The sequence below is a fragment of the Pseudorca crassidens genome, chromosome 11, assembly GCF_039906515.1.
Source record: "Pseudorca crassidens isolate mPseCra1 chromosome 11, mPseCra1.hap1, whole genome shotgun sequence".
Taxonomy (NCBI): Eukaryota; Metazoa; Chordata; class Mammalia; order Artiodactyla; family Delphinidae; genus Pseudorca; species Pseudorca crassidens.
The window spans coordinates 47,483,990-47,497,350 of NC_090306.1; the positions used below are offsets into that span (position 1 = coordinate 47,483,990).

A 13,361-nucleotide genomic window follows, 5' to 3' on the forward strand; every position below is an offset into this window, starting at 1 on the left:
AGGAGGCCGCTGGAAGGGCCTAAAATGTTTCTTCTGGACAATGAGCAGCCAGAGCTGAGGGACTTTGGTGGGGTGGTGAGAAGAGAGCGAGCTGGAAGAGAGAGGAAAGCATTCCCCCCCTAGAGGGAGGAGCTGAGGATCAACTGAAAACCGACCAGAGCTGCCAGGAGGGAACGGCCAGAGAAGGCAAAGAATTTCAATGAGTCCTGGGAGCCTCTGCTCCCGCAACAACCGAACCGTGATGGACAGCCTGGCAACAACCACCCTCCTGGGAGCCTGAGATCCAGAGGAGATTAAAAACTGGTTCTGCAATGTGGGTACGAAACCCACATTCCCACACTCACCAAAAGTGAGCTCCCAATAAAGACAAGAGCTCACCTGGCCCTACTATCCCCTCCCTTCCCAGCCAAGATCCTCATTACCTACCACCCCAAGTCTCAAAAGGAGGGCGGTTCCGGGCCTCACGTGACACTGCAGTCACGTGACCCCGGGCCCAGCGGGAGCCGAGCAGCTCGTTCCAGTTCCGGGAGCCGGAGGGGGCCGGGCGCGCCCTGCCCCCAGCCCGCCGCGACCATGCTGTCCCGCCTGCTGAAAGAACACCAGGCCAAGCAGAATGAACGCAAGGAGCTGCAGGGTGAGCCAAATATCCAGTCCGCCGTTTTCTCTCCCGCCGCGGCCTAGCCTCAGCCCGGAGCCTGGACCTTGAGTAACGGCCCAAATCCAAGGAAAGGCGCAGGCCAGTGGGCACGGGCATGTGGGAGAGGGAATTAAAGGAGCTTTTTGGGGAGCTCCGTTCTCTTGCCAACGGGCCCTGGTCTGTAGCAGCGCTCCAGTCCCCCACGGCAACGCCCCCCACGCTGTCTCCGCGGCATCCTAGCCCCGCCCTCTGTCACGGAACGCTGTGCCGATTGGTCCACGGAGCCGCTCATCCTGGAAGTGGGAAGGAACGCTCCTGAAAGGAAGCGGGTGTTGGGGACCCAGCAGAGCTGGGATTCTTGGAGGCCTGAAACCACCGAAATGGGGGTGGGGCCCTTGTTTCCTGAATCCGGGCTGGGAATCCCGGAGTTACCAATCCTAAAGCCAAGACATGGGGAAAAGCGTGCCTGAGAGGCTGGAGTCCTGGGCGCTGCCACAGACTCGTTAGCGTCCCCGGGCGAATTGCTTCCCTTCTCAGGGTACCAGTTTCCTCACCGCTAAAATGAAAGGGCTTGCCTTTATGTTTTGCAAGGTCCTTTCAGCTCTGGCACTCTGAGATTAGTTGAAATGTTCCCACAACTAGCAGAATAGTAATGAATGGGTGGGGGAACCTTAAGCACCACCCCTCAAAAAACCAAGCCTCCATTCTAATCCCTTTTCCCCCTCCACCCAGAGAAGAGGAGGCGAGAGGCTATCACTGCAGCGACCTGCCTGACAGAAGCTTTGGTGGATCACCTCAATGTGGGGTATGAACCTCTTCCCATCAACACCAACCCCGCCCCCCCCAAGTTTAGGCACTGGCAAGGTCTAGCCCTCAGACTGCTCTTGAGGAGAAGAGATGTTCTGCTCATTCCCCTATCCTCCTCCCACCCAGCTTAACTTTTATGGAGAGAGGCTTGAGCCAGCTCTGACCCCTAACAAGGGCAGAGAGGAACAGCTGCGGTGGTTGGAAAAGCAGCCAGATTTCCCCTTCCCAACAATAACTTCCATGGTGCTCACAACGTGATGCCGTCTGGCCACCTCTCTTCACCCGTCCAAGTGCAGCTGTCACTTCCAGCAGGAGGGAGAGCACCGTCCCTCACCACAGCTTCCCAGCCCCTCCTTCTCCACCTCCCACCCTCTGGCAGACCTGGAGAGCAGCTGGCAGGAAAGAGATGGCACAGCTGGTGAGGGTGAGGGCAGAACCTATGCCAGGAGCCACCTTAGAGCCAGGCTGTCACTTCCCTTCCTTCTGGGTCTCCAGAGACCACCCCTTGCCTTGGTCCTAAGTGAGGATGCCAGTAATGACCAGTGACTTGGGAAGGAGCAAAGAACATTGTCTCTTGACCCTGAGTGACCCAGAAAAGTGGAGAGATGATGATCTGATAGCCAGGCCATCTATTGGGAGAAAGGAGGCAGTATGATGCCTTCCACCCCAGGGCAAGTCGAATAGCTTGGCTGTGAAGTCAGAGGCTGAGTCACCTAAGTGAGCCAGGCAGGAACTGTCACCTTCATTGCTCATCTCGGGAAGATTAGAGGGAGAGAAGGCTGTGGTTGGGGCCTCTGATCTCCCTTCCCTCCAGGCCTCTCCCTCCACGCAGTGTGAATGAGAGAAAGCAAGAGGTCAACAGGGAAAATAAGGATTTCAGGAACTCCCAGGGGAATCTTGAAGCATTGGGAGCACCCTGCTATGACTGTTTCAGCTCCTCCAACACTCCGTACTGTGACCCAGCTGTCCCCCAGAGAGAAGGGACAGGGTCTGTGGCTTCCCTCCCTCCCACATTGGCGCCTCCTGGGCTCTGCTCTGTGGTTGGCCCAGGCTTCTCCTGCTTCTCTTCCTTTGCTAGGGGCCACCCCACTTTCAGCTTAGAGGGCAGCTAAGCCAAAGCCAGATTAGAAAGGGTTTTGTGTTGCTGCCCACGGCTCCTCTCATTCCCCAGAAAGGAAAACAAAGGCTCAGTCTATCTCAGCCCCTGTCAGGTGTCCTTCCCACTCTCTAGACACCCCCCCCGCCCCATCCCCTTGTCCCCTCCAGTCCCCACAGATTCCAGTGGGTGGGGGCAGCGGATGTGGAGTCTCTCAGCTGACCCAGAGCTTTGGGGTGGGGAATGAAAGATTCATCAGCCAGCAAGGGGGAACAGTTATTGCGGGGTGGGGGGGGAGTGAGCGGGGGGCGGGGATACCAGCCTTGGGGCAGTAATGTAACTGCAGGCAACCATGATCGAGGAGAATAGAAAACCAGTTGCCTAGAGCAGAAGGAAGAGAGAGAGAGAGTGTGTGTGTGTGTTCGTTCATCTGTGTGGGCGAGAGGAGGACTGGGAGAGAGAGCCAAGAAGCAGCCCTTGGGATATCTTCCCTTGACCCTGAGTTCCTGGGGAGGGGGTTGCTCTCCCATCCCACCCTAGATTCAGGGAGGAGCCCAATTTCCCTTCCCAACTTCTCGCACGGATCTCTGGCCTTCCAATCATTGCCAGATGTGTCCCTGCCGCTGGATTTCCCAAGCTTCCCCACGCCCCCTTTTCCCTCCCAGCTTCTTCCTCAGTGATACCCCTCAGCCCCACCAGGTTAACCCTCCCTTTTCTCACCCAGCTTCAAGAACTCCTCTGGGGGTAGGAAATGGTATGTTTCTGGTCAGCTCCCGGCTAGGCTCTCCTGGGAATCCTGGGAATGGAAGGAAGGGACCGGGCTCATTTGCATGTACATCGTAGTCATTTGCCTCACATCCAGGAATGGCCAAAATCACACGGTTTTCTCCAGCCTGACTCCTGACCGGCCTCCCACTCTGGCAGTGGGGTATCAGTTCTGGAGACCACTCCCCACCAGCTGGGCGAGTTGACCTCCTTCCTTCTGCAACCTCTAGCGTGGCCCAGGCCTACATGAACCAGAGAAAGCTGGACCACGAGGTGAAGACCCTACAGGTCCAGGCTGCCCAGTTTGCCAAGCAGACAGGCCAGTGGATCGGGATGGTGGAGAACTTCAACCAGGCGCTCAAGGTAGGCCACGCTCCCTACGTCTCCAGCCACATCCTGCGCCCCCACTGGCTGCCTCCAGGGCGGTCACCTCAGGCCTGGGGTTGAGGAGGAAGTGGGGATCGTCCCAGAAACCCCAGAAATCTATGGCCCCAGTGTCACAGAAGCTAGAGAAGTAAAAGCAGCTGGTGGGTCCACACGAAGCCCTTTGTAGGGGATGGAATGAAAGTACCCCCATCCATCCCCTAGAGCCACACCCCACCCACCCTGACTCCCGGACTCCGCACCCCATCACCACCTTCCAGGAAATCGGGGATGTGGAGAACTGGGCTCGGAGCATCGAGCTGGACATGCGCACCATTGCCACCGCGCTGGAGTACGTCTACAAAGGGCAGCTGCAGTCGGCCCCCTCCTAGCCCCACTGCCCTCCCCTCCCCCATTCCTCCTACCTCCCCCAGGTGGGCAGGAAGGAGGGTGACAGGCCATGAATAAAACACAAGCCTCCATTTCTCTGTGTGTGTCTCAAGGAGCTACTAGCTCAGTGTGGGCGGTAGGAATGGAAGGTTCGAAGACTCTTCCTCTGAGCAATGGTACCTTTTGGGTAGAGGCTGGAACTAGCTTCCTCTTACAAGCTCAACTCTCTTCTCCTCCTTGGGCCTGGTACCTGATGCAGGTACTGTTGGGTAAGCAGAGGGTGGGAGTTTCCCACCCCTCCCCAGAGAAGGGCAGGGGGCCCTGTCCCAAGCTTCCTAACCCAGGACCTCCATTTCCCGCAGAGGAGAAACAAGACAGGGAGCAGGCCTGGTCCAGCTCTGGCTCTCTGCCTCTCCACGTGCTCACAGCCTCTCCCAGCCTGGTGCTAAGCAGTGTCATGAGTCTGGACCAGTTGGGAGATTAATTCTTGGGCATGGGAGCACTTCAGGGCAGGGAAGGGGGAGGAGTGACAGGTCCAAGGTCACCAACAGAGAGGGGCAGCTGCCATCCTTGATAGATCCCTCCTCTTCAGAATCTGTGACAGGACTTCCCTTGTGGCGCAGCGGTTAAGAATCCGCCTGCCAATGCAGGGGACACGGGTTCGAGCCCTGGTCCGGGAAGATCCCACATGCTGCGGAGCTACTAAGCCCGTGGGCGACAACTATTGAGCCTGCGCTCTAGAGCCTGCGAGCTGCAACTACTGAAGCCCGGGCACCGAGAGCCCGTGCTCTGCAACAAGGGAAACCACTGCAATGAGAAGCCCGCGCACCGCAACAAAGAGTAGCCCCCGCTCGCCGCAAATAGAGAAAGCCTGCACACAGCAATGAAGACCCGACGCAGCCAAAAAATAAATTTAAAAAAAGAACAAAAAACAACAACAAAAAAATGGGGCTTCCCTGGTGGCGCAGTGGTTGAGAGTCCACCTGCAGGACACGGGTTCGTGCCTTGGTCCGGGAAGATCCCACATGCCGCGGAGCGGCTGGGCCCCTGGGCCATGGCCCCTGAGCCTGCGCGTCTGGAGCCTGTGCTCCACAACGGGAGAGGCCACAACAGTGAGAGGCCCGCGTACCGCAAAAAAAAAAAAAAACGACTAAGCCTTGTGGAATTCAAAAATTTAGAAAAATAAGAAAAAGAAAAGAATCTGTGACAGAGGTGGTCAGGAAGCCCCACTGGAAAAGAGAGCCAAGCAGGGCACTGGGCGCTTCTGGCCTGTAGCAAGCCCTGGCTTCAACCCACAGGCCTCAGCCTCCCTGGCTCCTCCTCCCCCACCCCGCCCCACATGCACTTAATACTTCTGGCACCCAGTCCACCTGCCTCGGACTTTGGCCTCAGTGGTAGCTAGTGGGAGCCTGGGAAGCCCTGGAGCAAAGTTTCTCAAGCAAAGCAAAAGAAGAAACTTCAGGTGTTGTAGTGCCTGCTAGCTTTCCCCTGAGAAGGTAAGCAGGGTACTGGGAGCTCGGGGGCTACGAGAAGACTGGCAAGATGTTCATGTATTGATAACTCAAAGCCTAAAGCTTTTCATGCGCCTCCTCACACTTTATCCCTTTTGATCCCCCACGGTTCCCAGGTGGGTGTGCTGGGTGTTAGTCCCACTTGGTAGATGAGAAAACAGGTTCCGAGACACAGTGAGGTGCTCGGCCTCACACAGTAAGCTTGGAGCCAGCAGGACTAAAATGCAGGGGCTCCGTATGTGTCTCCAAAAATAAGGCCCAGCTGGTTTAGCAGGAGGTAAGAGGTGATAACAAGATCCCTCTGCTCCTGTGTGGCGGGTCTGCACACAGGACCCAGCTCATCTGGTTTTAGTTAAGTTACCCACAGATACAGGGTCTGCCCAGATCTTCGCTTTACTTAGATGAACTGTAGTTTGCGAGTCTCAGACTGCTCAAACCAGAGACTTCCAGTTAGGGGGAAGATATGAGGGGCGAGGGCTGGTGGGCCAGAGTAAACTAGACAAGTCTCCCTGCCCAGCTTCGGCTGCCACCTGCAGGTCACTTGGGGTCCGGCCATGTGGCTGCCTCTGCTTCTTGGAGTCTCGCTCTGGGCAGCACTGTGGTTGCTCAGGGACCGGCAGAGCCTGCCCGCCAGCGATGCTTTCGTCTTTGTCACCGGCTGTGACTCGGGCTTTGGGCGGCTTCTGGCACTGAGGCTGGACCAGAGAGGCTTCCGAGTCCTGGCCAGCTGCCTGACCCCCTCAGGGGCAGAGGACCTCGAGCGGGTGGCCTCCTCCCGACTCCACACCACCCTGCTGGATGTCACAGATCCCCAGAGCGTCCGGCAGGCAGCCAAGTGGGTGGAAACACACGTCGGGGAAGCAGGTGAGTATGGCAAGGGGCCACCGGGAACGGGGCGTAAGGTGTGCACTCGCAGGGGCTGTGGGAAGCTAGAGGGACTGCGGGGGAGGAGCAGGGCTCAGATCCTCCCGGAAAGGAGAGGGCCCATTGGAATGCCTCACCTACCCTGTGCCTGTCTCACCTCCCCACAGGGCTTTTTGGTCTGGTGAATAATGCCGGCACGGCTGGCATCATCGGGCCCACACCTTGGCAGACACAGGAGGATTTCCAGCGGGTGCTGAATGTGAACACACTGGGTCCCATCGGGGTCACCCTCGCCCTGCTGCCCCTGCTGCGGCAGGCCCAGGGCCGGGTGATCAACATCACCAGTGTGCTGGGCCGCCTGGCAGCCAATGGAGGGGGCTACTGTGTCTCCAAGTTTGGCCTGGAGGCGTTCTCTGACAGCCTGAGGTGAGGGGTGCAGGGCCCTGCTCCCAGTCCGGGGGGAGCCACTCAACAAGCAGGTTAGCGTCTGCCCTGCAGAGCTGATGAAAGCAGGGCGTGGTGGAAACTTAGAGACAGTTTAGGGCTCGAGTTTGTGGGTTCAAATCCCAGCCTTCTCTCATGTGAGCTTGGTGACCTTAGTCAGTTACTTCTCTTTTCCCCAGTTTGTTCCTCCTCTGTTAAATCAGGATGAGAAGGCCTGCCTCATGGGTGAGTAAAATGAGGTACATGTGAGGCCCCAACAGAGCCTGGCACATAGAAAATGCCCCCAAAAGCCCGCTCTCATTCTTATTAATGTTATTATTACTAATAACAACTATTACTTACCATGAGCTAGTACCTCTACTGAACACTTTCTCATTCAACTCTCCCAAAAATCCTTTAAGGGTAGGTGTTAACACCCTTAGGTAACATAAGTTCCCCAAGACCACATGACAGTGGGAGCACTGCCACGTATGCCCAGGTCTGCTTGCCTACAGACCCTGGTCATTACATTCTCCTGCCCCTCATCTTTAAACAATAATGTTCAAAGTCCCATGAGAGCACAAGGGAGACTTAAGGATGACACAGGAGCAGAGTTTGATTCCCCCAAGCTGGGCCCACCTCCTGAAGGAAGTCTTCCTCTGTCACCATCACTCAGCAAACGACATCAATGTCTACTTTTGTCCCTATGCCTCAGTCTTTTAATTTTCCAATCAGCATCACAGAACACGTACTTTATACTTGGACTTCTGCAGTCTGTGCCGAGTACTCCCGCCTTCCCCCAGCAAACACCAGTCTACACCCTCCATATCCAGCCGTTGGGGCTCAACCCTGTGTTTTGGGATCTGGGGACTGTGGTTCTTCCAGTTCAGGAGTTGGCAGATTGTGGTTCTCAGGCCAGATCCCGCCACTGGCCTACAAGCTAATAATGGCTTTTACATTTTTAAATGGCGACAGTGTAAATGGTTATATAAGTAGCTACATAATATCATTACTTTTAGATCTGCAACGTGGAAAATATTTACTGTCTGGCCCTTTAAGAAGTTTGCAAGTCCCTGCTCTAGATGCTAGAAGAGAATACAAAGGAAAACAAACCTCAAAAATACCTCCTTCCCTCTGCCCCACTTGCCCCTCATCCCAGGGCAGCGGGGATATCCCTTCCTGTCATGACCACTGACCCTGTGATGCTTTCCTATCTTAGCCTCCCTACCCATGTCCCTGAAGTCCTCTCCCTATAAAGACAAGAACCCAGAAACCTCCCTCTGCCCCCACTCCAGGCGGGACGTGGCTCCTTTCGGGGTACGAGTCTCTATCGTGGAGCCTGGCTTCTTCCGAACCCCCGTGACAAACCTGGAAAGTCTGGAGGACAGCCTGCAGGCCTGCTGGGCACGGCTGCCTCCAGCCACACAGGCCCTCTATGGGGAGACCTTCCTCACCAAATGTGAGTGATGGGCCCACGCAGGGGCATATGAAGGGAAATGAGAGTGCCACAAAGGCCAGGCCTGCACCAGCCTGCTGGGAGGAGGTGGGTAGAGCAGTCAGGGAAGGGGTGAGGGTGAACGGGATGCCATAGAACACCCAGGCCATGTGCAACCTGCCCAATCCCCAAACTGGGGAGGGGACTGAGGACCCCTCTCACCTCTACTGGGCAGCAAGCCCCAGGCCCCAGGAGATAGGGCCTGAGGTAGGCTGGAACAGGACAGGGACACTGATTACAACCGTCCGCTGGGCCACAGATCTGAGAGTGCAGCAGCGCATCATGAACCTGATCTGTGACCCGGACCTGACCAAGGTGAGCAAGTGCCTGGAGCATGCCCTGACTGCCCGTCACCCCAGAACCCGCTACAGCCCAGGCTGGGATGCCAAGCTGCTCTGGCTGCCAGCCTCCTACCTGCCAGCCAGCCTGGTGGATGCTGTGCTCACCTGGGTCCTTCCCAAGCCTGCTCAGGCGGTCTACTGAACTCAGCCCTCCAGCAAGAGGTTGTCGCTCAAGGCAAGGACTTTGATTTATTTCTGTCCCCCACCCTGGCACTGCCTGGTGCTTGGTACAAAACAGGCACTCAATAAATGTGTATTGGGGCTTCCCTGGTGGCGCAGTGGTTAAGAATCCGCCTGCCAGTGCAGGGGACACGGGATCGAGCCCTGGTCCGGGAAGATCGCACAGGCTGCGTAGCTACTAAGCCCGTGCGCCACAAGTACTGAGCCCGCGTGCCACAACTACTGAAGCCCGGGCACCTAGAGCCTGTGCTCTGCAACACTAGAAGCCACGACGATGAGAAACCCGCACACCGCAATGAAGAATAGCGCCCGCTCGCCGCAAATAGAGAAAGCCCACGCACAGCAACGAAGACCCAACACAGCCAAAAATTAATTAATTAAAATGTGTGTTGTTCAAAACAAAACAAAAAACACTGTAGGTGGGCAAAAATGAAGGTGCCCAGTGGAAGACCCTATGTAACTCCTAACTAACCTAGGCTGACATCCTCCAGGGTCTCTGGCCCATTTAGTACCTGCAAAACAACCAGCACCCACTCGGGGGCGCAAGGGGATTGTCTTGCATCTGTAAGGCATCTTTGAAGCTGCACCTGGAGGGGTGGCCACTAGAGGGCACTGTTGGATGTTTCCTTTCTTCCTGGAGTAAGGTTGAAATTCAGTGTTTGGAGTGGGAAGGGGGGCATGGGGAGGTGATGAAGAGGGGTCAAGGCCAAGCTGGGTGGTTTCCATGGGAAAAAAGCCAATACCCTCTTAAATTCTTCTGTTATCTAACGTAAGTCAAGAAGGATAGACACTGGCCACACAGGTATAAAAGCAACTTGTCACCATCCTGAAAGGAGCCAGGCCCCCTTGAGGGTCAGGGTGGCAAGGAGTTGCTGGGCCCTCAGAGGTGGGCAGAAGGCCAGGGAGAAGATGTCGACAGCGGATGTGGGCTGGTCTCTCCCAGGTAGGACCTTGGTAGAGAATCCCTTTGACGTGGGAAATGGCTTCACGAACACTTCAGCACTGAGCCTGGCAGCACAAGACTAGGAGACAGGGAGGGCAGTGGGCCTCAGCCACCTCGGGATCCCCACTTCCACTGCCAGCCCAACGAACGCCTTCAGCACAATCCTCCTTTCCTCCACACCCCCCAAAGTAGGCCTGCCTTTCCAGAGGTGCAAACAGAATGGGGTCCCAGAGGACAGGAACATGGATGAGGAGGGGGAAGGGATAAAGTATCACTCTTTAAGACAAACTGAGACTCTCTCTCTTTTCGGTCTGAAAAAATAATCCGTTTAATTGAAAAACCTGGAGTATACTACCCACTCCCCTGGATGAGGGGGCTGAAGAGACTAGACCCCCTACATCACCTCATAGCCACTTCGGATGCTCTTCACAAGGCAGCAGGCAAAGACGATACCCAGGACCTAGAAGCAAAGACAGAGATGGGGGTGAAGAGGAATCAGGGAAGTAAGGTACCCGGGGCCCACCCAAGAGACCCCAAACACCACCAGGCCTCCCCTCCCCAGGCCAGCACCTCCTGCTCAGCACCCTCCCACTGCCCCTAGATCCCAGATGCTCAAGGGCGTCTCTCACCTCCACAAAGGCAATGCCCAGGGCTGCTGCAGCCACCACCAGCAGTTTGTCTCTCAGCCAGCCCCCGATCTTCTCCACACAGCCCTGAAGGGTGGCAGGCACACAAGACACCATCAGAAACTTCCCACCCACCTTCCTTGGACCATCTGTCTCTCCCCCACCCTCTGTACCTTTAACCCCACCCCTAGTATACCCAAATTCCCTCCCCACCCCTGACGCCCAACTTCCCAGAGCCCCAACCCTCTCCACCTCCACCCCAGGTCCCTCTTTCCTCCTGAAACATTTCCCAGCTTCCCCAAGTCCCCTACTATCTCAGCCCCCTCCCTACCTCAGTATGGATATCCTTCACGTTGAAATTAATCCCACAGCCCTGAGTGACATTGACACAGCAGGAGTCAGGGACTCGCTTGGCCACCATCAGGATCTTCTCCCAGTCTGTGTAGTTAGCCGCCCCGCAGCACTTAAACTGCGGAAAGATATGGGGGAAAAGGCTGTTAGGTGAACCTCCATCTTCAACATAGAGATGAGAATCTCCTTCCCCCATTACCCCTGCTCCCAGCAACCCCACTCACGTCTTCCTGCATACTGTCCAGGATCGATGCTGTATGGTTGTTTTGGGGATAATTCTGCATCTGCTGCCGGAAATCCTTATTAAATTCTGGTATCACCTGGGAGTAGGGAGGAGCACTGTTGAGGCCAGAATTCAGGGCACCTGGGTCCCAGAGTCTCCAGGCCTCTGAGGCAAGGCCCTCCCTTTACTCCTTGCTTACCTTGTCTCTAAACACATAGCCAGCAATGGCTGCAGCCACCTCCACCAGCATGATAAGGGACAGGAAGATGGCAAACTGCAGGTGCAAAGGACGGGAGTCACGTTTGGAGTCTGGGTGAGAGGGGCCTGCCGGTCTCGGGAACGTTCACCAAGGTTTCCCTCACCCACCCACCCCGACAAGCCCCCTCCAGAGAAATGCCCTTCCGCAGTCCCAGGCACCCAGGCTGGCCCGTACCCACTCACCGTGATCATGAGACAGTAGTTCTCCTTGCAGGCTCCGCAGCAGCCCACAAAGGCCACCAGGAAGAGGAAGGCACCCACTGCGATGATGACCACGGGCAACAGGGAGCCAGGGGTGGTCCCCGGGGTGATGGTCTGATTCAGGACAAGCTGGGCCCCTATGCCCACAGCGATCAGCCCCACTGCAAAGGCCTGGGAGGAGGGCAGGTCAGGATTCAGATGACCCACAACCCATCAGCCCTTCACGGTGGTGCACCCAGGACACAGGCGGAACCCTGCGCCATAGAGGCCGATTCTCACAGCCCCAGGAAACTTCTGACTATGGGGGAGAAGGAGGACGCATCCTTGCCCCACAGTGAGGGCTGGGAAATTGTTCAAGGCTCTCTGGGAGAAGGCAACCAGGAGGAACCACGCCTTCTTTCAAGAAGCTCCTCACCAAAAGCAAACAGAGACGTTCTCAGAAAGCCTTGACCCCAGGGCAGTGCTTAACACTAACAAAGAGCAGTGCTTCCTTTGAGCCGCTTCCTATGGGCCTCTAGGGCTCCCAGAACTGCCCTCTCACTATCCTCCAATGCCCACCACATCCTCATCAGCTGTGACTAGGGTTCCTCAAGCCAACTAGGCCAGGGAGGAGGAAAAGGGGGTAAAAGTAGCCTGCCCCTTCCTGGACAAACGGTAGCCTCTCCAGCCAGGAGCCCAGGACGGGAGCAATGGAGGTGGGCAGAGCCCTTACCCACCCCAAGCAGCCGGCAGGGGTGATGAGGGAATGGCAAGAAATGACGGAGTGGAGGGGGAGAGAGGAGGGTGGCGATAGCATCAGGCGGTTGGCTGGTTGCCCCACTGCCCCATATCACAAGAGACTGGGTCACCAGACAGGAAGGGCCCGGAGGGGTTACGGGGAGGGTGGCCCGCCATTGTCGGTCCAAACCAGCCTCAGAGGTTCCTGAAAGCTGGAGAAGAGGACGGCCGCGCTGGCCTCGGTCGTTCCCGGGCTTTCCTTCCACATCTGGTCCCCAGCTGCCTTCATTCCTGGCCCCTCAGCCCTCACCACTCCGGAGCCAGGTCTCCCCGCACCCTGCCAGCGCGCCCTCACCGTCCCCGCTCCCCACTCACGCAAAAGGCCAACAGAAGAACGTAGAGCAAGAACTTGACACATTTCATTCCTCCTTCCACCGCCATGGCTGCCTGGCCTGGGGCAGAGGGGACGGCAGGGGGATCAGAACCTGTCGAAGGGGGATCTCGGCTTCCGAGCTCCCTGCCGGGCCTCGAGACCTTCCCTGCGGGGCCCCCATTCCAGGCCCCTCCCACCCGGAAACCCGCGGTCAGATCCACGTCTCCCAGCCCCCTCTTCTCCCCGCAGGAGAGGGGTGGGGGCGCCCGCCGCCCAGCCAGGACCCCGCCCCGCCGCCTCCGCGGCCCGGGACCCAACCCAGGGCGCCGGCGGGGGCCAGGGCCGGACGCCCACCCTCGACCCTCCAGCCCCCAGGCGTTAAACACCCCCTCCCCACCTAACTAGTCACGAGAAACAGTCCTCAGCCCCAGCCCGACCTCCAGGCCTTTCCCCTGGGCTCTGACCACCGCCAAACAGAAGTGCGGCCGGCGCCCCCCCACCCCCACTCCGCCCGGGCCTCCGGAACTTTGCAAAGTTGCAAGGGCCTCGGGAGCGGCGAGGAGCGCGGCGGATCTTCGGAGGCCCGGGGCGAGCCCCTCCCCACCCCACGCGGAAGCCGGCGCGAGCCCCGCGTCCTCACCTGGGCTCCCCGACGCTGTGCGCTGCTCTCCTGCCGCGGCTCAGGGGCTCTCTAGCTGCGCCCCCCGGCTCTGGCCCCGCCCGGCGCGCGGCCCCGCCCCGACTCCAGCCACAGCCCCCTCCCCCGCCGAGTGGCCCCAGCCTCCCTCATGTGACGC

General features: G+C 57.6%; 3 protein-coding genes across 4 annotated transcripts; 2 read left to right on the forward strand and 1 right to left on the reverse strand.

The window, feature by feature from the left end:
- Positions 1–459: 459 nt before the first annotated feature.
- On the forward strand, positions 460–4,150 carry BLOC1S1 (biogenesis of lysosomal organelles complex 1 subunit 1). The gene is made up of 4 exons (XM_067696880.1): positions 460–634; positions 1,370–1,442; positions 3,536–3,668; positions 3,950–4,150. The coding sequence occupies exons 1-4, from the start codon at positions 574–576 to the stop codon at positions 4,058–4,060; spliced, it is 378 nt and encodes a 125-aa protein (XP_067552981.1). The 5' UTR covers positions 460–573; the 3' UTR covers positions 4,061–4,150.
- A 135-nt stretch (positions 4,151–4,285) lies between these two features.
- Positions 4,286–8,958, forward strand: RDH5 (retinol dehydrogenase 5). 2 transcript variants are annotated; one of them, XM_067696877.1, is made up of 5 exons: positions 4,286–5,554; positions 6,087–6,433; positions 6,601–6,859; positions 8,152–8,315; positions 8,611–8,958. In XM_067696877.1, the coding sequence occupies exons 2-5, from the start codon at positions 6,124–6,126 to the stop codon at positions 8,832–8,834; spliced, it is 957 nt and encodes a 318-aa protein (XP_067552978.1). In that variant the 5' UTR covers positions 4,286–5,554; positions 6,087–6,123; the 3' UTR covers positions 8,835–8,958. The 2 variants fall into 2 exon arrangements, with proteins under 2 accessions (XP_067552978.1, XP_067552977.1); XM_067696876.1 differs by having other exon boundaries at positions 6,106–6,433.
- A 1,160-nt stretch (positions 8,959–10,118) lies between these two features.
- Positions 10,119–13,345, reverse strand: CD63 (CD63 molecule). The gene is made up of 8 exons (XM_067696879.1): positions 13,205–13,345; positions 12,567–12,643; positions 11,457–11,645; positions 11,215–11,289; positions 11,017–11,112; positions 10,773–10,910; positions 10,445–10,528; positions 10,119–10,275 (listed from the first exon to the last, which is right to left on the reverse strand). The coding sequence occupies exons 2-8, from the start codon at positions 12,630–12,632 to the stop codon at positions 10,210–10,212; spliced, it is 714 nt and encodes a 237-aa protein (XP_067552980.1). The 5' UTR covers positions 12,633–12,643; positions 13,205–13,345; the 3' UTR covers positions 10,119–10,209.
- Between the last annotated feature and the right edge of the window lie 16 nt (positions 13,346–13,361).